Source organism: Anabrus simplex, chromosome 7 (genome assembly GCF_040414725.1).
Source record: "Anabrus simplex isolate iqAnaSimp1 chromosome 7, ASM4041472v1, whole genome shotgun sequence".
NCBI lineage: Eukaryota > Metazoa > Arthropoda > Insecta > Orthoptera > Tettigoniidae > Anabrus > Anabrus simplex.
This window is the reverse complement of record NC_090271.1, coordinates 95,510,517-95,537,290: the sequence shown is the minus strand read 5'-3', so window position 1 is coordinate 95,537,290 and position 26,774 is coordinate 95,510,517. Positions and strand designations below refer to the sequence as shown.

General features: G+C 41.8%; 1 protein-coding gene and 3 non-coding genes across 4 annotated transcripts in view; 2 read left to right on the top strand and 2 right to left on the bottom strand.

Annotated features, from left to right (window-relative positions):
- The window catches only part of LOC136877292 (dynein axonemal heavy chain 5), a 363,203-nt gene that overhangs the window by 232,932 nt on the left and 103,497 nt on the right, over positions 1-26,774 (top strand). Inside the window, exon 8 of the mRNA XM_067151223.1 lies at positions 11,732-11,892. Within this exon, the coding sequence (XP_067007324.1) occupies positions 11,732-11,892 (161 nt within the window). The remainder of the gene's footprint in view (positions 1-11,731; positions 11,893-26,774) is intronic.
- On the bottom strand, positions 1,926-2,002 carry TRNAS-CGA (transfer RNA serine (anticodon CGA)). The gene has a single exon. It is a non-coding gene; the product is annotated as a tRNA-Ser (tRNA).
- TRNAL-CAA (transfer RNA leucine (anticodon CAA)) lies at positions 3,707-3,783 on the bottom strand. Its single transcript has one exon. It is a non-coding gene; the product is annotated as a tRNA-Leu (tRNA).
- Positions 5,737-5,813, top strand: TRNAS-CGA (transfer RNA serine (anticodon CGA)). The gene has a single exon. It is a non-coding gene; the product is annotated as a tRNA-Ser (tRNA).

Sequence of the window (26,774 nt, the reverse complement as noted above, 5' to 3'; positions counted from 1 at the left end):
AGAAGCATGTTGGAGATAGAAATATTGAAATATGGGAAGGTAGTTCCAGGAGCTGGCTCTGCAAGTATCCTTGTTTTTCCATTTTTGGCATGCTGATGATCAGGCCAGAGCATGCATATAGCTTACTGAATCAATTAACTGACAGTTGAAGGCGATCAAGTATGTGAGTTGGAGGAGCTTTGTTGTCAGCATATTGCAGTTTAGTTACATGAGAGAGACTTGTAAGCCATTCTGATTGGAGTCTGGTTTGATTAAATAGTCCTTTGTACTTCAATTCTTACCTATGTTGTTTGCAGATAATGTTTCGTACAGCATGGGTGTCAGGTACAAGATCCCCTATGGGTGGGGGAGGTAAAATAACACCCATGGTATCCCCTGCCTTTTGTAAGAGGCGACTAAAAGGGGCTTCAGGGGCTCTTAACTAGGAGCGTGGGTTGGCGACAGGGGTCCCTTAGTTGAGTTCTGGCATTGCTTCCACGTACTTGTGTCAGGCTCCTCATTTTCATCAGTTATATCTGACTTCCTTTGGTCAACTGTTGTTCTCTTCCGATCTCGACGGTATTACATATGGAGGCCTAGGGAGTCTTTCATTTTCATGCCCTTGTCTTTCTTTGACCGATGCCTTCAATTTTTGAAGTCTTGGACCCTCTCAATTTTTCTCTCTGATTAGTATTATATAGAGGATGGTTGCCTAATTTTACTTCCTATTAAAACAATACTTACTACCACCAGCCTCAGGGGCTCTGAACTTTGGAGCGTGGGTTGGCGACCATGGGGCCCTTAGCTGAGTCCTGGCATTGCTTCCACTTACTTGTGCCAGGCTCCTCACTTTCATCTATCCTATCTGACCTCACTTGGTCAACTCTTGTTCGTTTCCGATCCCGACACTATTAGGTTTGCGAGGGCAAGGGAGTCTTTCATTTTCACACCCTTCGTGGCCCTTGTCTTTCTTTGACCGATTACTTCATTTTTTGAAGTGTCGGATCCCTTCCACTTTTCCCTCTGATTAGTGTTATATAGACGATGGTTGCCTAGTTGTACTTCCTCTTAAAACAATGATCACCTCCGCCTCCTCACTAGCACCACAACCTGTCAGGTACAGGGCAAAAAGTGTTGGTGTAAGTGCACAACCTTCTTTAAGCCCATTTAGTGATGGGGAATTCTTCTAATGTTTCATTCTGGTCCAAACATATCATCATGGAGTGCTTGGAGGACAGCAAACCATTTTAAAACCATCCATATTGCTTCGAAACAGACTTTCAACATATTAGGTCGTGTTACGTATATGTAGTACGTGTTGAAGAGATGTTAAGTACAGAACAAAAATGGCCAGCCGGACACCAGTGGGATCCGAACCCGCAACCTCCCGATTTCGCGTCGGTTGCTCTACCAATTGAGCTATGGTGGCCTAGGCCATCTTTGTTCTGTTTGAAAGGATCTGAGCTACAGGTCTGGCACTGCTGCTAGCACACTGTAGAGTGCATTTAAGTCGCCCGTTGTGGGGCATGTCAATGGATATTGAATTTTCACGACCGCATTGTAATCGAAACAGACTTTCAAGGTATTAGGTCGTGTTACGTACATGTAGTACGTGTTGAAGAGATGTTAAGTACAGAACAAAAATGGCCAGTCGGACACCAGTGGGACCCGAACCCACAACCTCCCGATTTCGCGTCGGTTGCTCTACCAATTGAGCTATGGTGGCCTAGGCCATCTTTGTTCTGTTTGAAAGGATCTGAGCTACAGGTCTGGCACTGCTGCTAGCACACTGTAGAGTGCGTTTAAGTCGCCCGTTGTATGGCATGTCAATGGATATTGAATTTTCACGACCGCATTGTAATCGAAACAGACTTTCAACGTATTAGGTCGTGTTACGTACATGTAGTACGTGTTGAAGAGATGTTAAGTACAGAACAAAAATGGCCAGCCAGACACCAGTGGGATCCGAACCCACAACCTCCCGATTTCGCGTCGGTTGCTCTACCAATTGAGCTATGGTGGCCTAGGCCATCTTTGTTCTGTTTGAAAGGATCTGAGCTACAGGTCTGGCACTGCTGCTAGCACACTGTAGAGTGCATTTAAGTCGCCTGTTGTGGGGCATGTCAATGAATATTGAATTTTCACGACCGCATTGTAATCGAAACAGACTTTCAGTGTATTAGGTCGTGTTACGTACATGTAGTACGTGTTGAAGAGATGTTAAATACAGAACAAAAATGGCCAGCCGGACACCAGTGGGATCCGAACCCACAACCTCCCGATTTCGCGTTGGTTGATCTACCAATTGAGCTATGGTGGCCTAGGCCATCTTTGTTCTGTTTGAAAGGATCTGAGCTACAGGTCTGGCACTGCTGCTAGCACACTGTAGAGTGCATTTAAGTCGCCCGTTGTGGGGCATGTCAATGGATATTGAATTTTCATGACCGCATTGTAATCGAAACAGACTTTCAATGTATTAGGTCGTGTTACGTACATGTAGTACGTGTTGAAGAGATGTTAAGTACAGAACAAAAATGGCCAGTCGGACACCAGTGGGACCCGAACCCACAACCTCCCGATTTCGCGTCGGTTGCTCTACCAATTGAGCTATGGTGGCCTAGGCCATCTTTGTTCTGTTTGAAAGATCTGAGCTACAGGTCTGGCACTGCTGCTAGCACACTGTAGAGTGCGTTTAAGTCGCCCGTTGTATGGCATGTCAATGGATATTGAATTTTCACGACCGCATTGTAATCGAAACAGACTTTCAACGTATTAGGTTGTGTTACGTACATGTAGTACGTGTTGAAGAGACGTTAAGTACAGAACAAAAATGGCCAGCCGGACACCAGTGGGATCCGAACCCGCAACCTCCCGATTTCGCGTCGGTTGCTCTACCAATTGAGCTATGGTGGCCTAGGCCATCTTTGTTCTGTTTGAAAGGATCTGAGCTACAGGTCTGGCACTGCTGCTAGCACACTGCAGAGTGCATTTAAGTCGCCCGTTGTGGGGCATGTCAATGGATATTGAATTTTCACGACCGCATTGTAATCGAAACAGACTTTCAAGGTATTAGGTCGTGTTACGTACATGTAGTACGTGTTGAAGTGATGTTAAATACAGAACAAAAATGGCCAGTCGGACACCAGTGGGACCCGAACCCACAACCTCCCTATTTCGCGTCGGTTGCTCTACCAATTGAGCTATGGTGGCCTAGGCCATCTTTGTTCTGTTTGAAAGGATCTGAGCTACAGGTCTGGCACTGCTGCTAGCACACTGTAGAGTGCGTTTAAGTCGCCCGTTGTATGGCATGTCAATGGATATTGAATTTTCACGACCGCATTGTAATCGAAACAGACTTTCAACGTATTAGGTTGTGTAACGTACATGTAGTACGTGTTGAAGAGATGTTAAGTACAGAACGAAAATGGCCAGCCAGACACCAGTGGGATCTGAACCCACAACCTCCCGATTTCGCGTCGGTTGTTCTACCAATTGAGCTATGGTGGCCTAGGCCATCTTTGTTCTGTTTGAAAGGATCTGAGCTACAGGTCTGGCACTGCTGCTAGCACACTGTAGAGTGCGTTTAAGTCGCCCGTTGTATGGCATGTCAATGGATATTGAATTTTCACGACCGCATTGTAATCGAAACAGACTTTCAACGTATTAGGTTGTGTTACGTACATGTAGTACGTGTTGAAGAGATGTTAAGTACAGAACGAAAATGGCCAGCCAGACACCAGTGGGATCCGAACCCACAACCTCCCGATTTTGCGTCGGTTGCTCTACCAATTGAGCTATGGTGGCCTAGGCCATCTTTGTTCTGTTTGAAAGGATCTGAGCTACAGGTCTGGCACTGCTGCTAGCACACTGTAGAGTGCATTTAAGTCGCCTGTTGTGGGGCATGTCAATGAATATTGAATTTTCACGACCGCATTGTAATCGAAACAGACTTTCAATGTATTAGGTCGTGTTACGTACATGTAGTACGTGTTGAAGAGATGTTAAGTACAGAACAAAAATGGCCAGCCGGACACCAGTGGGATCTGAACCCACAACCTCCCGATTTCGCGTCGGTTGCTCTACCAATTGAGCTATGGTGGCCTAGGCCATCTTTGTTCTGTTTGAAAGGATCTGAGGTACAGGTCTGGCACTGCTGCTAGCACACTGTAGAGTGCATTTAAGTCGCCTGTTGTGGGGCATGTCAATGAATATTGAATTTTCACGAACGCATTGTAATCGAAACAGACTTTCAGTGTATTAGGTCGTGTTACGTACATGTAGTACGTGTTGAAGAGATGTTAAATACAGAACAAAAATGGCCAGCCGGACACCAGTGGGATCCGAACCCACAACCTCCCGATTTCGCGTTGGTTGATCTACCAATTGAGCTATGGTGGCCTAGGCCATCTTTGTTCTGTTTGAAAGGATCTGAGGTACAGGTCTGGCACTTCTGCTAGCACACTGTAGAGTGCATTTAAGTCGTCCGTTGTGGGGCATGTCAATGAATATTGAATTTTCACGACCGCACTGTAATCGAAACAGACTTTCAACATATTAGGTTGTGTTACGTACATGTAGTACGTGTTGAAGAGATGTTAAGTACAGAACAAAAATGGCCAGCCAGACACCAGTGGGATCCGAACCTACAACCTCCCGATTTCGCGTCGGTTGCTCTACCAATTGAGCTATGGTGGCCTAGGCCATCTTTGTTCTGTTTGAAAGGATCTGAGCTACAGGTCTGGCACTGCTGCTAGCACACTGTAGAGTGCGTTTAAGTCGCCCGTTGTGGGGCATGTCAATGGATATTGAATTTTCACGACCGCATTGTAATCGAAACAGACTTTCAACGTATTAGGTTGTGTTACGTACATGTAGTACGTGTTGAAGAGATGTTAAGTACAGAACAAAAATGGCCAGCCGGACACCAGTGGGATCTGAACCCACAACCTCCCGATTTCGTGTCGGTTGCTCTACCAATTGAGCTATGGTGGCCTAGGCCATCTTTGTTCTGTTTGAAAGGATCTGAGGTACAGGTCTGGCACTTCTGCTAGCACACTGTAGAGTGCATTTAAGTCGCCTGTTGTGGGGCATGTCAATGAATATTGAATTTTCACGACCGCATTGTAATCGAAACAGACTTTCAATGTATTAGGTCGTGTTACGTACATGTAGTACGTGTTGAAGAGATGTTAAGTACAGAACAAAAATGGCCAGCCGGACACCAGTGGGATCCGAACCCACAACCTCCCAATTTCGCGTCGGTTGCTCTACCAATTGTGCTATGTTGGCCTAGGCCATCTTTGTTCTGTTTGAAAGGATCTGAGCTACAGGTCTGGCACTGCTGCTAGCACACTGTAGAGTGCATTTGAATCGTCCGTTGTGGGGCATGTCAATGAATATTGAATTTTCACGACCGCATTGTAATCGAAACAGACTTTCAACGTATTAGGTCGTGTTACGTACATGTAGTACGTGTTGGTAGAGCAACCGAAGCGAAATTGGGAGGTTGTGGGTTCGGATCCCACTGGTGTCCGGCTGGCCATTTTTGTTCTGTGCTTAACATCTCTTCAACACATACTACATGTACGTAACACAACCTAATACGTTGAAAGTCTGTTTTGATTACAATGCGGTCGTGAAAATTCAATATTCATTGACTTGCCCCACAACGGGTGACTTAAACGCACTCTACAGTGTGCTAGCAGCAGTGCCAGACCTGTAGCTCAGATCCTTTCAAACAGAACAAAGATGGCCTAGGCCACCATAGCTCAATTGGTAGAGCAACCGACGCGAAATCGGGAGGTTGTGGGTTCGGATCCCACTGGTGTCTGGCTGGCCATTTTTGTTCTGTACTTAACATCTCTTCAACACGTACTACATGTACGTAGCACGACCTAATACGTTGAAAGTCTGTTTCGATTACAATGCGGTCGTGAAAATTCAATATTCATTGACATTCCCCACAACGGGTGACTTAAACGCACTCTACAGTGTTCTAGCAGCAGTGCCAGGCCTGTAGCTCAGATCCTTTCAAACAGAACAAAGATGGCCTAGGCCACCATAGCTCAATTGGTAGAGCAACCAACGCGAAGTCGGGAGGTTGTGCGTTCGGATCCCACTGGTGTCCGGCTGGCCATTTTTGTTCTGTACTTAACATCTCTTCAACACGTACTACATGTACATAACACGACCTAATACGTTGAAAGTCTGTTTCGATTACACTGCGGTCGTGAAAATTAAAGCAGAGGCTTTTGTTATTTTCTGCACTTCTCCTGTTGTTGCGCACAGAACATCATATCAATAGTACTTCTGGAGGGATGTCTCCCATGCTTAGATTCAGGAAATACCTTCTCAGAGACTGTCTGAAGACTATTCAAGAGAATTCTAGCAAAGATTTTACCAGCTATAGAGAGCAGGGATATGCCACAGTAATTGCCACAGATGCTTCGATCACCTGTTTTGAAGATGTTGACAATGGTGGACTTCTTCATGTCAGCAGAGGCATTTTGAGTTTCCCTTTTTAGGAGGATTGGAAGGAAGAACCTGGTTTCCAGAAGTAAGCCTCCTCTTTGAATGAGCTTAGGGGGAAAGTTGTTGGATCCAGGTGTCTTATCAAGAGCCTTATTTAATTCCTGAAAAATTGACAGGGATGTCATCCAAGGTTGTGGAGGATGCTGTGGCACATGTTGGAGGAAGCCTTCAACAACAGTAGAACTGTGGTTTAACACATGAATGAAGTACGGTCGCTTCTTTTGGAGTTATATGGTATGTGAGTGATATGATTATATCAATTATGTGGCAGTCCGTAGAGGTTTAATACATTTATTACAAAATATTGTGCAGGTTGTACCCTACATTAGTTAACATCTTTCTTCTTTTTAGGTTATAGCTGTTCCTTGCAACTGACTCTGATATAGTCTGTTTTGTGGTGAATTACTCAACGGTCACTTAATGCAACTAGATGCATAAATGTTTGAGATATTGATAAAGTTATTGATGAGCCAATTTATGAAGTGATATAATTAAGTCTATACTGATTTTTACCTTTTCCTTTGCATCTTTCACGAATTTTTGTTGAAAAAAGGGAGCATTTTATCTTTTTTGCACCAAATATAATATACTATATTGCTAAAAATGCATGCACTGACCAGTCAGTATGGTACAGAAATCCTGAAATACCACAATAATGAATACATCATTTCAAAATCATTGATTTAAATGTGAAATTCCAAAATTGATCACTTCACATCCCACTTAATATGCATGTTTACTGTCAGCTAGCTGTTCCCTAGATAGCTACACTAATGCTGTGTAGTAAAGGAACATATCAACTAGCTCCAGCTGTCATACTATTTTAATTTCTGTTCATCCTGCTCTTACCTCAGTCACTTTCATTTAAATTCTACTTCCCATCCTCCCATGTACATGCATGAAGTCAAATGATACAGCTCAATATAAGACTTCTTGAGGCTTTGAGTCATCATCATCATTCATCATTATCTAAAGGCTTGGCCTTGTCACTGCAACCATTGATCTCTTCTCTCTGTGATCCTTTTCATCTCTCCATAACCTTGGCATCCCATCATATCAACTACCTCTTCAATGATCTTCTTCCGTGGTTTCCCTCTGCCTTTCTTTCCCATCACCTTGCCTTTGAACAAGTTATTTATGAAGTCATTATGCCAGAGAAAGTGACGAAAAACTGACGCTTTTCTCCTTTTTATCATTGTTATTAAATGTCTCTGGGTGTTTATTTCTCTAAGCACTGCTTTATTAGTTTTCTTCTCATTCCAGCTGGTTCTTGTCATCTTCCTCCTTAGCCACATTTTCATTCCCTCTAGTCGTTTCACATCCTCCTTCAAGAGAGTCCATCTTTCACAGCCATATAGCAGAACAATAATAATAATAATAATAATAATAATAATAATAATAATAATAATAATAATAATAATAATAATAATGTTATTTGCTTTACGTCCCACTAACTACTTTTATGGTCTTCGGAGACACCGAGGTGCCAGAATTTAGTCCTGCATTAGTTCTTTTACATGCCAGTAAATCTACTGACATGAGGCTGTCGTATTTGAGCACCTTCATATACCACCAGACTGAGCCAGGATCGAACCTGCCAAGTTGTGGTTAGAAGGCCAGCGCCTTAACCGTCTGAGCCACTCAGCCCGGCAAATATATATATATAGCAGAACACTCCAAATGAATGTTTTAATGAACATTTTCTTTTGTTCAGCATCTAAGGATTTATTAATTAAGAGCTGCTTCTTCTCCTCAAAGGCTTTCTTACGCAGGGAAATTCTTCCTTTTATTTTCACAGTGCATCTGTTGTCATCGGTAATAACTGATCCTAAGTAGAGAACTTGTGCACTTGTTTTATTAAAATATTTCCAATTCTGAGATGTGCCTCTGCCTTCATTTTAGATTTGCTTACAACCATAACATTAGTTTTATTTACATTAATGTTAAGTTGGAAATCTTTTAAGAAGGTTGTTAATTTGTTGAGCATGATCTGCATGTTCTTCTCATTGTCAGCCAGAAGTGCAATGTTGTCAGCAAATCTAATACAGTGTACAGTTGTTCTATTTATTTTAATGCCAGGTGTTTTTGATTTAAAAATTTTCATGGCCTCGTCAATGTACAGATGAAATGGTGATAAGGAACACCCCTATCTTACTCCTTTCCTGATCCTCCCCTTGCATACTGTTTCATTACTTTCAATGTTTATTTTGTTATTGATGTATAAGTTTTCTGTCTTTCCAGTCTAAATGAATATTCTTCATAATTCTGAACAGTCTTTTCCACTGAACATTGTCAAAAGCTTTTTCCAGGCCTACAAAAGCTATATATGTATTTCTGTTAAGCTCTAGTCTTTTCTCCAAGATGGTTTTAAGTGCTATATTAGCTTCTCTCATTCCTACTCCTTTCCTGAACCCAAACTGATCATCATCTAGATTCTGCTCAATTTTCATTTTGATTCTGCTTTTTAATATGCATGTGAATATTTTTGATGCATGTGAAACAAGGCTTAGTACTCTGTAATTGGAACATTCTGTTGAATCTCCTTTTTTGTGGAAAAGTACTGCTTTGGTTTCTATAAAATCCTCTTGGCATATCTCTGTTTTCATAGCAGTTCTTGATGATTTTGAAGAGTTCATCCTTCAGCTTTTTTCCAGAGTTTCTCCACAGTTCAGCAGACAGTTTGTCTGGTCCAGGAGCCTTTTTCTTTTTCAGCTGTTGTAGTGCTGTTTTGAATTCACTTCTCACTATGGGAGGACCTAGTTCATCTTGTGAAACCTCCTCTTGTTTTGTCATGTACTCATTTACATTGTCAATTTCTTCTCCATTATATATATCTTCCAAACACTCTTTCCATCTCGTCATTACCTCCTCATCTTCTATTAACAGATTTCCTTCCTTAACTTTTATTACAGTGGATTTCATTTTAGCCTTGAATTGCAATATTTTTACTTGATTGTATGCTCTGTCAGCATTTCCGATTTTCATATCATGTTCTATGCTTTTGCAAATGTCATCAATCCATCAGTCTTTGCCTCTCGGCACTTCTGTGTAACTAGGTTTTTTAGTTTCTTATAGTTTATCATACCTTCTGGAGTATTTTTCCAGTGTTCTTTGTTTCTTTCCTGAATGAGATTTAGTATTTCTTCAGTCATCCAGTTCTTCCTGGGTTCAAGCGTCTTTTTACCTAGCACTTCATCTGCTGCCGTTGTAAGTGAAGCTTCGACAGTGTCCCAATCTGTTTCATTGTTGTTGTTGTTGTTGTACATGATCGTCTCTGTCTTTTCTTTGAATGCTACTTGTGTTCATAGATCATTTAACTTTTTTATATTCCATTTCTTGCTTCTTGGTTTCCTTAACTTCTTCAGCCTAATTCGACATTTTGCTAATACTGGGATATAGTCGCTGTCTATGTCTATGGCATGACGTTACCTGATTTCTGTACCTTCTCTTAACTAGAATGTAGTCAATTTGGTATCTGTTATTATCTCCAAAATCCTTCCTTGTGTAACGTCTTCTATTAGGCATGTAAAATACAGTGTTCATTATGATCATGTCCTGTTCTTCACAGAAGTCCATCATACGTTCTCCTCTATCATTTGTTCATCCTAGGCCGAATCTGCCAGCAAGTTTTCTAGTAATATTGCTGCCAACTGCAGCACTGAAGTCTCCCATTATGGTTATGTTATCTTTGTCATTGTTTGTATCTGTTGGTTTGGCAGCTATTTTCACCATCATTATTCTATCATTGACATGATATTTGTTTAGCACATTGTTTGCCCACTTTTTTCGTAATATTACAGCTACTCCGTATTGTCCACCATTTTCATTTCCACTGTACACAATTCTGAATGGGTCACTGTGGAAATCACCTTTGCCAGGCCATCTAGTTTCACATAAACCCAGGATGTCTATTTTGTTTTTATCCATAATTAGTTTGAGTTCTTCTAGTCTTCCTGTTCTTAGCATTTTTCTTGTATTCCATGTTGCTATTTTAATCCCTTCTCCAAACTTCCAAGGATTTTGCTTGCTGATGACCTGGGATACCTCAGTTACTCCCCTGCCGGATCTTGGTGTCAGTAGTACCATGATGAGTAGTATCTAAGTTACAATTCATACTATCCATGGTTGCTATAATAGGAAAAATAATGTGGTGGTTTCTTATTGCCTTCCACATCGTATTTTTACTGCCATTCAAGTCTTCCTGACCATGCCAGTAAATTTTCAGCAACAGTCCAGTAGACACCTTTTAGTCTTACATTGTGCAGATACTGATAGTGCTGTTTCAACTACCAGGAAGAAAGATTCCTCTGCCTTTCCAGCTATTGGGCCATACCCTCATCCACCCTTTAAGCCGTTGGTCCTCTTCACTTGTAACCCTAGGTAGGCCATCTAACAGGGTGCTACCATCCGGAGCCAGATGGACCCTGTTTTTTTAACGAGGTTTATACTCCTCCTGCTCCTCCTTCCCCATCACTTGCGAGATAAGGCCCCGGGCTTGCAACCGGCATAGCGGAGTTAGACTTTGAGTAACAACTACAATTTTTTATAATTTACTTTACGTCACACTGGGACAGATAGGTCTTACGGCAATGAAATGAAATGTCGTATGGTTTTTAGTACCGGGATATCCCAGGACGGGTTCGGCTCGCCAGGTGCAGGTCTTTCTATTTGACTCCCTTAGGCGACCTGCGCGTCGTGATGAGGATGAAATGATGATGAAGACAACACATACACCCAGCCCCCGTGCCACTGGAATTAACCAATTAAGGTTAAAATCCCCGACCCGGCCGGGAATCGAACCCGGATGGAATTGGAAAGGCCTAGGAGTGGGAAGGAAGTGGCTGTGGCCTTAATTATGGTACAGCCCAAGCATTTGCCTGGTGTGAAAATGGGAAACTACAGAAAACCATCTTCAGGGCTGCTGACAGTGGGGTTCAAACCCACTATCTCCTGGATGCAAGCTCACAGCTGCGCGGCCCTAACCGCATGGGCAGCTCGGTCAGTGAGTAACAACTCCTGGATAGCGAAGCATCTTACCTCTTGAAGTTAAAAAGCATCAACAGTCTTGAAAGTAACTAAAATTCATATTCTGACAACACTAAATTGCTGATAGATGTATTAATAAAGATGTTCACTGAACAATCTTCACTGAACAGTCTGCACATACAGTACTGTAGTTAACATTGCATAAAGCAAAAATTCATCTTTTGTTTGTGAGCAGTAACAGAAGTGGACCTGGAAGGCAGCATGATATTCAGTGTCCCTGATGATCTATGGACAGCACTGTCCACACCCCAGCAGATAAACAAAACAATAAATGAACCAGAAATTATGGAAAAGGTGGAAAATGTTGTACAACAGTGGGGACAACTAATTGAGAAGGTAAGTGTCTTTCATTACCTATTAAAGTCTTGTTTCATTTTAGGGCTTAGGATTTACAGACCACCAGTCCTGTGTACTTTTTTTCATCATCAGTTTGCAGTTCTAGTTTCCCTGGTTACGTTTCCAGTTTCCAGTTTCACATAGGTTGTGTAGAGACATATCTATTTTCCAGTCAAGCATACTCCAGATTCATCAGGTTAATTATTAAAGTATCTACATGATAACCATCATGATAAGCCTCCTCTACTCTCTTCTATTCATGAACGTCTTGTTCTTCATGACATCATCCATTGTCCATTCCCCTAGATGCAATGTCCATCTTGACCTTATCTATCCAAAATGTTCTATATCTTTCATCCTGGTGATTTTGTTCTGCCTCCATTTCCAAGTGCACACAGGCTGTTCTTGTATCACATGTCTGGACTATTGTAGTCTGGATGTGCTGACAATCAATCAATCAATCAATCAATCAATCAATCAATCAATCAATCAATCAATCAATCAATCAATCAATCAATCGACCGATCAATCGACCGACCGACCACTACTGATCTGCATTTAGGGTAGTCGCCCAGGTAGCAGATTCCCCATCTGTTGTTTTCCTAGCCTTTTCTTAAATGATTTCAAAGAAATTGGAAATTTATTGAACATCTCCCTTGGTAGGTTATTCCAATTCCCCTTCCTATAAAGCAATATTTGCCCCAATTTGTCCTCTTGAATTCCAGCAGTGATGTACGCGAGTGATGCCTGGAATCACGGTACTTGACACTATCAAGTCCAGGTTCGGACTTGTTTCGCTTGCGAAGACTCGATGACAGCATGACGTCACACGTTCGCTCTCTCGCCCGCTCTTGGATGGATGAAGCATGCCTACAGGTGGTCGCTAAGTTTTTATGGGATGGTTATAAGTAGGAAAGAAGATGGCATTCGAGGTAATCTCACAACAGCGAAGGAACAGATCGCGAGAGTGGCAGCATTTAAATACCTGCGATGTCACATCAATGATGACTGGGACCTTACTCACGAGATCCGATGTAGAATTGAGCAGGCCAGAACTTCTTTTCAGAGACTTAGGAAACTTTTGACAAGCCGTGACCTTTCCATTTCACTACGGACATGACTACTCCGGTGCTTCGTTTTCAGCATTCTGTTATACGGCGTTGAGGCATGGACACTAACTGAGACCATGTGCAAGAGAGTGCAAGCATTTGAAATGTGGACGTACCGAAGGATGCTGAAGATACCTTGGACAGCTAAAATGACCAATATAGACGTTTTGCACCGTATGAACAAAGAACCAGAAATTCTCACTACCATCAAGAGAAGGAAACTAGAATACTTTGGTCATATGTTGCGGAACTCTAAATACCACCTTCTGCAAGTAATACTCCAAGGGAAAATTAATGGAAAACGTGGTCCAGGGAGAAGTAGGACATCATGGCTCGGCAACTTGAGCCAGTGGTTTGGGGTGACAAAGCTTACTCTGTTCAGAACAGCTATGAACAAACAACAGATCATGCTACTGATCGCCAACATTCTGCGAGGACATGGCACATGAAGAAGAAGAAGAAGAAGATATAAAAATAATAAAAAAAACTTTAATGAGCAAAAGAAGTAATCTAAGTTTGACGATGACTTGAGAACGATATTACTACAACTATATGTGCATAATAAAATATGAAAATATCTGTTCACGGCGTCTATCGCCCACTCCACTGAATATGCCGTCAATTCTAATATTGATAATATAGCTTATCTGGCCTTTTAAGCCCAACTTGGCAGGTTCAATACTGGTTTAGTCCGGTGGTATTTAAAGGTGCTCAGATATGTCAGCCTCGTGTCGGAAGAATTACTGGCTCGTAAAAGAACTCCTGGGGACTAAATTCCGGGCCTTTGGCATCTCCAAAAACAATAAAATTTTATGTAGTTGGACGTAAAATTCATAACATTATTATTATTAAGGTATTGTTTAAAATCAATGTCACGGTATATGTGTTGTATTTAATTTATTTTAAACACGTGTTCTTTTTATACACTGTCTTTCTGCATACATTGTATTGCTTCGCTACTGGAAAGTTTGATTACAGGTAGCCATTATGCCATAGATATGCTAACATGATCGGTTCGTTAGTATGACAGACTTATTGCAACCATAGCCTATTACTAACCGCGCCAAAGCCTACAATCGTCTGGGAGAACAGGTGAATAGTTTTTATCTACATCATACTTTCGGCAGATATAATGTAGGGTATTAAGATCAGGCATCCAGAATGTGATGTATGTACACACAGCAAATCATCCGACAGAACATCATTCTGTTCTAGCTAAACATTTTTTTTTTTTTTTTTTTTTTGCTAGGGGCTTTACGTTGCACCGACACAGATAGGTCTTATGGCGACGATGGGATAGGAAAGGCCTAGGAGTTGGAAGGAATCGGCCGTGGCCTTAATTAAGGTACAGCCCCAGCATTTGCCTGGTGTGAAAATGGGAAACCACGGAAAACCATCTTCAGGGCTGCCGATAGTGGGATTCGAACCTACTATCTCCCGGATGCAAGCTCACAGCCGCACGCCTCTACGCGCACGGCCAACTCGCCCGGTAGCTAAACATTTGATGGGACGCAATGAACAAAAATATACCTTCCGGTTTGACGTTTATCATTGAAACACATGACTGTACAAAGGAACAAAACAAAGTGTATTGCAGTCTTTAGAAGTTGAGCGAAGGTCGAAGAATAGTTGCGGGATTTAAGCAGTAGGGTACTGCAAACATCAACAATGTCAAGTAGGAAGAGATCGGCTGTATGGGACTACTCTGATGTCTCCGAAACTGTTCCAAAAAAAGCTGTGTGCAACATATGTAAAAATACTTTAAGTTACAACAGAAGTACAAACACCATGCTAAAACACCTGAATGCAGTACATAAAATCAGTGTGACAATGACTGAAGGGCAATTATGTTACTATCGTGGCACTGATAAGGATCATAGTACATACCCAGGTAAATATTGTAACATAGTTATGTAAACAATGTAAACATAGTTTAATAACAGAAAATCAATTTTGTGATGTATTACTTACATAAAACAATGTATTACTTAAAATAAATATTTTGTGCTCTGCTTTTCTCTAGGTCGATGAATACCAATATTTTTCTTCCTACAGCAACAAAAAGCCTAGATCTGTAGATCCGTTGCTGGTCAAGGGTGATCGAAGCGCTCACAGTTGAAACTGGGTTTTGTAAATACACCAATCAATTCTCGCTCACACAGGAACATGATGTAGAGCAACAATGCTTGACACCTACAACCCTAATGTTGTCATTTAAAAGTTGATATGAACCCAATCTTTTGTGTGTTAATTGTCTGATGAAGTATACAATTACAGGTATTGGCGACTGGCCAGTGAATGTTAATGTGATTTAATCAATTAGGAGTCAGATGAGATTTGCATGTTATTTATGCAGACTGTGTGAATACAATACCGGTACCAATAAGTGAAACAAGAGCACATGTATGTTTTTCAAACGCCCTACACATGTGTCTTTGCAATAAATTTCTCTGGCACTAATATTGTCATCCCGCCTCTGTGGTGTAGTGGTTAATGTGATTAGCTGCCTCCCCCAGAGGGCTGGGTTTGATTCCCGGCTCTGCCACAAAATTTGAAAAGTGGTACGAAGGCTGGAACGGGGTCCACTCAGCCTCGGGAGGTCAACCGAGTAGAGGAGGGTTCGATTCCCACCTCAGCCATCCTGGAAGTGGTTTTCCATGGTTTCCCACTTCTCCTCCAGGCGAATGCTGGGGTGGTACCTAACTTAAACCACCACCACTTCCTTCCCTCTTCTTTGTCTATCCCTTTCAATCTTCCCATCCCCCGCAAGCCTCCTGTTCAGCATAGCAGGTGAGGCCGCCTGAGCAAGGTACTGGTCATCCTCCCCAGTTGTATCCCCGCCCCAGAGTTTGAAGCTCCAGGACACTGCCCTATGTGGTAGAGGTGGGATCCCTCTCTGAGTCCGAGGGAAAAGCCGATTCTGGTGGGAAAACAGATGAAGAAGAAGTAATATTATCATTATTTATCAAATTATTGACGGCCGATGACTCAACAAAACCAATCATCAGCAGCAAACATACTGCAGCCCACACCACACAAATATTCTGTGGATGACCCTGAATGCCGTGCTCTCCAGTACAGTAGATGATAGTTCTAAGACATGTCCACAGATAGTGATACGAGTATGCTTGGAGTCGAGTGTACCGATTCTATGAGCACATTACTTGATTCTACTCAATTCCGTCGCTAGCCCATCACTAAATTCCAGCTTTATCTTCATATTTGTGATCTTTCCTACTTTCAAAGACACCACTCAAACTTATTCATCTATTGATGTCATTCCACGCCATCTCTCCGCTGACAGCTCGGAACATACCACTTAATACCAACATGAATGGCTCGTTATTGGACATTATAAATTTTCCAGCTAACTCATTCCTGGTTGCCAGTGTTTTGCCCCAGTGTACTAAGTTGGGCAGATCAGTTGGTAAATTGCCCCCCCCCAAGACACATGGCTTGTGCATACTGTAGAGGCTACTGCGTAGGCTACTTGTAGACACCGGCAGTGCCAATGCACTATGAGAGACTTTGTCTCATTACCAAAAATTGATGCCTGCCTGGCCATCAGATGATATAGACGTTGATTCCCAAAGGGGACCTGAAATATTTGTCCCAAATGAGTAAATTTATAATACCGCTATAAATGGTCCATTATTGGACATTATAAATTTTCCAGCTAATTCAATCCTGGTTGTCAGCGTTTCACCCCAGTGTGCTAAGTTGGGCTCATCAGTTGGTAAATAGCACACTCACCAAGATGTATGGCTAGTGCATACCGTGGAGGCCACTGCATAGGCTACTTGGCAAAACCAGTAATGCCACTGCACTATGAGAGACTTTACACGTTATAATTCTCATATTTTGGTCCGTATTGAATTGTACATTAAAGTCAAAGAAATAATTCCACCTATTCAATACATAAAGAGTTTTTTAAAGTCAAAGAAATATTAATATTAATTTAATTCCACCTATTCAATACATAAAGAGTGACTTTAATTAAGAATTAATATAAAGTAAATTATAGGGACATGTTTTGTCCTTTTTAAGGGCATCTTCAGCCGTAATCTCAAACCTGTTAGATAATAAATCAGGACCCTGATAGTTCTTAATTGTAGTTTTTTAAGATAAATCACAAATTATAAAAGTGAGGATGATGTAGGTACATGAGTCAAAAAATGAGCGAGAGGGATGGCAGTAAAAAAATGTCAAAAACATATCAGATGTAAGGCTTTTCAGGTGTTTGCTCTATTAACCAGCATTTTGTCTTAGGTCTGACACTAGACTCATCAGAGTGGGAAACGCTGGTTAATAGAGCAAACGCCTGAAAAGCCTTACATCTGATATGTTTTTGACATTTTTGACATGCTCTATTGGTGAAAGCTATCTAATTCCCTCCATGGGAATTTAGATTTTTCCATAGGGATGACAGTAGTTAAGATATTCTTATAATAAAGCCTTACAAACATTCATAATTTATATACTTTCATGAATGTCCTTGTCTAAAAATGTGGTAACTAGTTGCATATTAGCAGTTCTACAAGAACACAATTATTGCTACGTTGAATCTTGTTAAACGGCGCCATGTATTGGTTGAGGTTATAAGAAATAAGTCTGGAGCCTAAACAGTTCAATCTTTAGAATAATGACGAAGAAAAGTATTTCTTGATCACTCCAAGTGGGGTTAAAATAAAATTTAAAGTTGTTAGTTTGTTGTTAATCTCGTGTGATGAGATAAGTCTGCAGTCTTCTTAAAGCATATACGAGTGAGGAAGAGCGCTTGATGATAAGTAGCTGTGTGTTTACATTAGCTGGAAGGTGCGACTGTGGCTTCTTATATAGAGAGTCGAAGGGGAAATGTGGTTTAAAGTCTGTAACAAGAAGAGATTTACGTATTAAGGAATTAAATTGAAGGGAAGTTGAGTTCAAAGAAAAAACGATGTGTGTAAATTCACTTACCCCTTTATCTGTTATGATGTTAATTGGTTAACGTAAAGGCGAGTAAAGAAAAACGAGGTATGTAATTTCGTTTATCTTTTCAACTGTTATAGTGTTAATCAGTTGCTATGGTAGCATTGAAATGACTGACACTTGTGCTTCTGGTGTTATAACGATGTGAGGAGGTGGGTGTGGTGGAGGATTAGGCGTGGTGTTAAGTTTATGTGTTATTGCTTGCGGTGGGTTTGCAGGGATGGTCAGGGTAGGAGTTGTGTTTTTAAAATAGTAGGGGTATTGAATAGGTGGAATTAAATAAACATTAATATTTCTGTGACTTTAATGTACAATTCAATACGGACCAAAATATGAGAATTATACCATGTAATACACTGCTGGTAATGAAAATATGAGAATTATACCATGTAATACACTGCTGGTGGCTCCATGCAGCCTACGCAGTGGCCTCTACGGTATGCACTAGCCAAGCGTCTTGGTGGGTGTGCTATTTACCAACTGATGAGCCCAACTTAGCACACTAGGGTGAAATGCTGGCAACCAGGAATGAGTTAGCTGGAAAATTTATAATGTCCAATAACGGACAATTTATATTGGTATTATAAGTTTACTCATTCAGGACAAATATTTCAGGTTCTCTATGGGAATCAACATCTTTATCATCTGATGGCCAGGCAGGCATCAATTTTTGGTAATGAGACAAAGTCTCTCATAGTGCATTGGCACTGCCAGTGGCTCCAAGTAGCCTACCCAGTGGCCTCCATGGGGCATCCCCTCTCCATACTCCGAAAGTGGACTGTATCACCCCGACAACACCCACAAGCATTTTTATTAGGCCGGGTGGCACCACATATTTAATTTCACGCCCAGCCGATCCAAACAGCAAAATAGGCCAGACACCAAGTGGAAGTCGGCCTTCCTTATAATGTACTACTCTTGCATTATCCAAGATATTGACCCAGCAATTCCAGAAGATGACATCCTTAAGGAACTTTGTCCCACCGGCCTCCACGTCGCCGCCAGACTGTATGAAAACAACAAACCCACAAGAGAAGTGCTCCTATACTACCCAGTGGAAGAGGACGTTTTCAACACTGTAGATAATGGGGTATATATTAATAAAAAAATTTACCAAGTAAAACATACCCCAAAGGAAATAGTCGAGCGGCTAATGAAGGAATACACCGCCGCCACAGCCACCCCCACTACTGGTACACCACACCAACAGCCGCCCTCTCCTCACACCTCTCAGACCACCACCACGACTACTGTCACCACCACCACAACCACCTCCTCTCACTCTACCTCCAACACTCCTACCACCACCACAACTATGACCCACCCCTCTTCCATAATGGCATTCCACCCCCCACCCTCCCACACCCAGGGCCAACAGGAAGAAGCAACTACGTCGCCAACGGTAACCCAAGCAGATAATACACGACCACCAGCACCAGACAATATACGACCACTAACTCCATCATCACCGCCCAACCAGAGCAACATATACAGCTGTGTGGCCTGTGGTGTGGAACCCAACCTGCCAACCACAGCAATCCTAGAAGAACTCCAACAAGCAGGACTCCCGGTGAAGAAAGCTATTAGGATCTGCAACGATGATGGACCAACCTACTTAGTACGTCTGCACATACCTACGCCCGAAGACGTTCAGCGGCTCATCACCCAAGGTATATACCTCAACGGCCGTCACCATAGGATTGAACCGTCTCGCTCCCCACCCCAATCTCCTAACCAACATAAATCACTCCGCCACCGAACTTGCCCTGGCCCGTACCTTCTCAGCAACCACCCAGTCCACACTCCCGCTTTCCATCATTTCCAGCTAGCAACTATCCACCACCCCCACTCACAAACCTCCCACCACCCCCACCAGCAATCTTCCCACTACCCACTCCCCCATCTAACCTATTAAATCTCCTACTCACTTCCCTGGTAAATTTCTCATCCTTATATCACATTCTAGCACTTCACATTCTTCCTCAACCTCACAAGAACCCTCATTTCCCCACACCACCATACGCATCATGGTTGTAAAATCGCTCATGTACCTCTGGTAACAATCATATATGTATCTGTAATGTAAAACCCAATGTAATTGCCATGTGTTTGAGTCATCAGTCCATAGACTGGTTTGATGCAGCTTCCATGCCACCCTATCCTGTGCTAACCTTTCCATTTCTACGTAACTATTGCATCCTACATCTGCTCTAATCTGCTTGTCATATTCATACCTTGGTCTACCCCTACCGTTCTTACCACATACACTTCCTTCAAAAACCAACAGAACAAGTCCTGGGTGTCTTAAGATGTGTCCCATCATTCTATCTCTTCTTCTCGTCAAATTTAGCCAAATCGATCTTCTCTCACCAATTCGATTCAGTATCTCTTCATTTGTGATTCGATCTATCCATCTCACCTTCAACATTCTCCTGTAACACCATATTTCAAAAGCTTCTATTCTCTTTCTTTCTGAGCTAGTTATCGTCCATGTTTCACTTCCATACAATGACACGCTCCACACGAAAGTCTTCAAAAACATCTTTCTGATTCCGATATCATTGTTTGAAGTGAGCAGATTTCTTTTCTTAAGAAAGCTCTTCCTTGCTTGTGCTAGTCTGCATTTTATGTCCTCCTTACTTCTGCCATCGTTAGTTATTTTACTACCCAAGTAACAATATTCATCTACTTCCTTTAAGACTTCATTTCCTAATCTAATGTTTCCTACATCACCTGCTTTCATTCGACTGCACTCCATGACTTTTGTTTTGGACTTATTTATTTTCATCTGGTACTCCTTACCCAAGAATTCATCCATACCATTCAGCAACTTCTCAAGATCTTCTGCAGTCTCAGATAAAATAACACTATCATCGGCAAATCTCAAGGTTCTGATTTCCTCTCCTTGGACTGTGATTCCCTTTCCAAATTTCTCTTTGATTTCCTTTACTGCCTGTTCTATGTAAACATTGAAAAGGAGAGGGGACAAACTGCAGCCTTGCCTCACTCCTTTCTGGATTGCTGCTTCCTTTTCAAAGCCCTCGATTCTTATCACTGCAGACTGATTTTTATACAGATTGTAGATAATTCTTCGTTCTCGGTATCTGATCCCTATCCTCTTCAAAATCATAAATAGCTTGGTCAAATCAACATTATCGAATGCCTTTTCTAGATTTATGAATGCCATGTATGTGGGCTTGTCCTTCTTGATTTGATCCTCTAAGATAAGACGTAAAGTCAGGATTGCTTCGCGTTTTCCTACATTTGTTCTGAAGCCAAATTGATCTTCTCCCAACTCAGCTTTGACTTGTTTTTCCATTCTTCTGTAAATAATATGTGTTAAAATTTTGCAGGCATGAGATTCTAAACTAATGGTGCGGTAGTTTTCACACCTGTCAGCACCGGCTTTCTTGGGAATAGGTATAACAACATTCTGCCGAAAATCGGATGGGACTTCTCCTGTCTCATACATCTTACACACTAAATGGAATAACCTTGCCATGCTGGTTTCTCCTAAGTCAGTCAGTAATTCAGAGGGAATGTCATCAATTCCAGGTGCCTTGTTCCTATTTAGGTCACTCACTGCTCTGTCAAACTCTGACCTCAAAATTGGGTCTCCCATTTCATCTGCATCAACAGCCTCTTCATGTTCCAGAACGAAATTATCTACATCTTTACCTTGATACAACTGTTGGATATGCTCCTGCCATCTTTCTGCTTTGTCTTCTTTCTCTAGAAGTGGCTTTCCATCTGAGCTCTTAATATTCATACACCTAGATTTCCTTTCTCCAACGGTTTCCTTGATTTTCCTGTATGCAGCATCTACCTTTCCCAGGACCATACAGCCTTCGACATCCTTGCACTTCTCCTTCAGCCATTCTTCCTTAGTTACCTTACACTTTCTATCCACTTCATTCTTTAATCACCTGTATTCTTTTCTGCCTTCTTCATTTCTAGCATTCTTGTATTTTCGTCGTTCATCAATCAGGTCTAGTATCTCCTGAGTTATCCACTGATTCTTAGTTGATCTTTTCTTCCTTCCTAACATTTCTTCAGCAGCCCTACTGACTTCATTTTTCATGACTCTCCACTCTTCCTCTATAGTGTTTCCTTCAGCCTTCTCATATAGTCCTTGTGCAACATGTTCCTTGAAACAATCCCTCACACTCTTTTCTTTCAACTTGTCTAGATCTCATCTTTTTGCATTCTCTCCTTTCTTCAATTTCTTCAACTTCAGATGGCATTTCATGACCAACAAGTTGTGGTCAGAGTCCACGTCTGCTCCTGGGAAAGTTTTGCAATCCAACACCTGGTTTCTGAATCTCTGCCTAATCATAATGAAGTCTATTTGATACCTTCCAGTGTCTCCAGGTCTCGTCCACGTATACAGCCGTCGTTTGTGGTGTTTGAACCAAGTATTGGCAAGGACTAAATTATGATCAGTGCAGAATTCAACCAGCCGACTTCCTCTTTCGTTCCTTTGTCCCAATCCAAATTCTCCTACTGTACTACCTTCTCTTCCTTGGCCTACCTTTGCATTCCAGTCTCCCATCACAATTAGATTCTCGTCACCTTTTACATATTGTATTAAATCTTCTATCTCCTTATATATTCTTTCGATTTCTTCATCATGTGCTGTACTAGTAGGCATATAGACCTGCACTATTGTGGTGGGCATTGGTTTGTTGTCTATCTTGACGACAATAATTCTTTCACTATGCTGGTTGTAGTAGCTTACCCGATGCCCTATTTTCTTATTGATTATTAAACCAACTCCTGCATTTCCCCTGTTTGATTTTGTGTTGATAATTCGGTAGTCACCTGACCAAAAATCTTGTTCTTCCTGCCAACGTACTTCACTTATACCAACTACATCTAACTTTAGCCTATCCATCTCCCTTTTCAGATTCTCTAACCTACCACAATGATTCAAACTTCTAACATTCCACGCTCCAACTCGCAGAATGTCAGTATCCATCTTCTTAATGATCGCCCCCTCTCGTGTAGTCCCCACCCGGAGATCCGAATGGGGGACTAGTTTACCTCCGGAATATTATACCCGGGAGGAAGCCATCATCAGTACACCATTCATACAGAGAGAGCTGCATGTCCTCGGGAGGTAGTTACGGCTGTAGTTTCCCGTTGCTTTCAGCCGTGTAGCAGTATCAACACAGCTAAGCCATGTTGAGTATTATTACACAGCCGTATCAATCAATCATCTAGACTGCCACCCTTGCAACTACCGAAAGGCTGCTACCCCCCTTTCGATGAACCATTCGTTAGTCTGGTCTCTCAACAGATACCCATCCGATATGGTTGCTCCTGCGGCTCGGCTATCTGCATCATTGGGACACGCAAGCCTCCCCACCGCGGCAAGGTCACATGGTTCGCAGAGGAGGGTAATTGCCATATAACTGTGTAACCCAAATGTAATTACTGCAAAACTATTTCACTGCAAATTGTATCACTACAAACTGTAAATAAAGCACGGAACAGATGCATACCTTAGCCAAGAGGCCAACCCTGCAAATCTCCAAACCCCGCCAAATCTCCTGGCCAGAGAGAAGGCGTAACCTTCTAGGTGGCCCGCCCCTTCCCTTCGGGAAAACATTCCCATTGGTCCTTGGCCTCCATGGTATGCACTAGCCATGTGTCTTGGTGGGTGTGCTATTTACCAACTGATGAGCCCAAGTTAGCACACTGGGGCGAGACGCTGGCAACCAGGAATGAGTTAGCTGGAAAATTAAAATGTCCAATAATGGACCATATATTGGTATTATAATTTACCCATTCCAGACAAATATTTCAGGTTCCCTATGGGTCTCCCAAGTCTTCCCAGCCCAAACTTTGCAACATAACGCTGATTTTATGTAACTTTTTTGTCGGAATTCACCCAGAACAAATCGAGCTGCTTTTCTTTGGATTTTTTTCAGTTCTTGAATCAAGTAATCCTGGTGAGGGTCCCATACACTGAAACCATACACAGGACTGTATCACGGTTGACTATCTAAGGCATTTGATAGGGTAGATCATGGGAGACTACTGGCAAAAATGAGTGCAATTGTACTAGAAAAGGGAGTGACTGTATGGGTGGGTATATTTCTAGAAAATAGAACTCAGAGAATTAGAGTAGGCGAGGCTTTATCTGACCCTGTAATAGTTAAGAGGGGGATTCCTCAAGACAGTATTAGTGGACCTTTATGTTTTCTTATATATATCAATGATGTGTCTAATAGAGATGTTTGATGGCTGCACAGCATCGATGAGTCACTAAGCAAATTGGCTGCACAGTTTGGGCTGTGTAGCTATTAGAAAGATGGACTCTATCCCCACTGTTGGCGGTGCTGAAGGTGGTTTTCCACTTTTCACAACAGGTAAGTGTTGTTGCTGAACCTTATTTAAGGTCATGGTTACTTTCTGTCCTATCCCATCATCACAACAAGACATGTCTGAGTCAGTGTGATTTGATGTGTCTCTCCTTGTGAGGGTGCATGTTTTCATACCATAGATTAATGCCAGTATAATGTGGATGTTAAACATCACTAATTTTGCCTTCTTTTGAATCTTATCATCCCAATGGTGGGTCCTCACTTAAAGAGGAAACTCTTTTACACCCTGTTGAAGATTTCTCTTGTGGCTACTGAGTGAGTTGGCCACGCAGTTAGGGTGGCATAACTGTAAGCTTACATTCAGGAAATGGTGGGTTCGAATCCCACTGTCAGCAGCCCTGAGGATGGTTTTCCATGGTTTACTATTTTCACACCCAACAAATTCTGGGGCTGAATCTTAATTAAGACCATGGTTGCTACCTTCACAATCCTAGCCCTTTCCCATCCTTGCATGTTAGTGTGACATTAAACCAATAACACACCAAAAAAAAACAGTATTTTAAAAAATGGTCAAGCTGAGTAGCTCAGATGGTTACTTACTTACTTACTTACTGGTCGGGGCTACAGTCCTTGTAGGTCCTTGGCCTCCTTTATCACCTGCCTCCATTCATCTCGGTCCTCAGCTTTTCTTCTCCAACGTTTAACTCCTAACTTTCTAAGGTCATCCTCAACATCATCAATCCATCTTTTCCTGGGTCTTCCTCTCCTCCTCCTTCCATCAAGTTTCCCTATAAACACCTTTTTTACGGTGCAGGTTTCTGCCATTCTTTGAACATGACCGGCCCACCTAATTCTTCCCTGCTTAATTTTAGCAACAATATCTGGCTGGCCAAACAGTCCTTGCAGCTCTACATTTGTCCTCATTCTCCACCCATCCTGCTCTCTTACTGCACCGAATATCTTTCTCAATATCTTCCTTTCCCACCGTAACAGCCACTGTTCTTCTCTGGCGGTCATCACCCAGCATTCTGAGCCATACATAACTATTGGTCTTAGTACTGTTGTGTATATTTTAATTTTTGTATTCCTGCTGACATTCCTGAATTTAAACATATTTTGCAAGGCGTAAAAGCATCGGTTTCCACTTGTTATCCTCTCCTGTATTTCCACGGAGGTTTTATTGTCCTCTGTTATTATAGAGCCTAGATATTTGAAAGATGTGATTCTTTGATATTCCTTCCCATTTAATCTTACTGGGGTCCTTCCTCTTACTCCCTCTGTATCTCCCATCTTCATATATTTTGTTTTGTTTATATTCACTTCTAGTCCTAGGTCCCGTGCTTTCCCTTCTAATACTGAGTAGCTCTCTTCAAGAGCTCTTTCATTTCTTGCAATTATTGCTACATCATCAGCATATGCTATCACTTGTACTAATCTGTTCAAAATGGTTCCCCCTGGGTTGATGGGCAATTCACGGATTACTTTTTTCCAATGCTAGGTTAAAAAGCAGTGTGGAAAGTACATCTCCCTGTCTTAGTCCTCTCTCCACTAAAAACTCCTCTGACAGATCTTGCTCCACTCTCACCTTGCATACCGTTGTTTTCAAAGTCATTTCTGTTAATCTAATCAATTTCCTTGGGATTCCAAATTCTTTCATAATCTTGTAAATTTTACCCCTATCTAGACTGTCATATGCCTGTTTAAAATCAACATACAGCTGATGTAGCTGTTTGTCATATTCATAAAATTTCCCTAGCACTTGTCGTAATATAAATATCTGATCCAGAGTAGGGCGATGTTGTCTAAAACCTGCTTGGTAATCCCCTAATATTCTTTCCATCCATAATTCCAATCTTAAGGCTACTACCTTACCAAAAACCTTGTACGTTCCATCCAGCAAGGTGATCCCTCGATAATTTCCACATACTGCCTTATCTCCCTTTTTATGTAATGGGTAAATTATACCCAATGTCCAATCCTTGGGTATTTCCTCCTTTGTCCAAACCTCCTTAATCAATTCATAAACAGCCATTTCTATTCCCTCTCCCCCATATCTCAACAGCTCTGACTCCATTCCATCTTCACCTGGGGCTCTATTATTCTTTAATGCATTAATTGCAGCTTTGACCTCTTCTAAGTCTGGCTCTTTTACTGATTCCTCTTCCAATTCTCTTTCTTCCCCATCAACATTTATATTTTCCTCCTCTCTATCATCTTCATTATTTCCATTGAGTAACTCGTAAAAATACTCCTGCCATCTTCCAAGCACTTTGCTTTTATCACCCAGAAGGTTTCCATCTTTATCCTTGAAGAAAACAGCTCTTGGTTGAAACCCTCTCTCAATGTCTTTTGTTCTTTCATAGAACTTTCGTACCTCGTTTCTATCCTTCATTTCATCCAGTTCTTCGATTCTCTTTCTTTCAAAAGCTCTTTTCTTATATCTACATATCTTATCTGCTCTTCTTCGTTTCTCTCT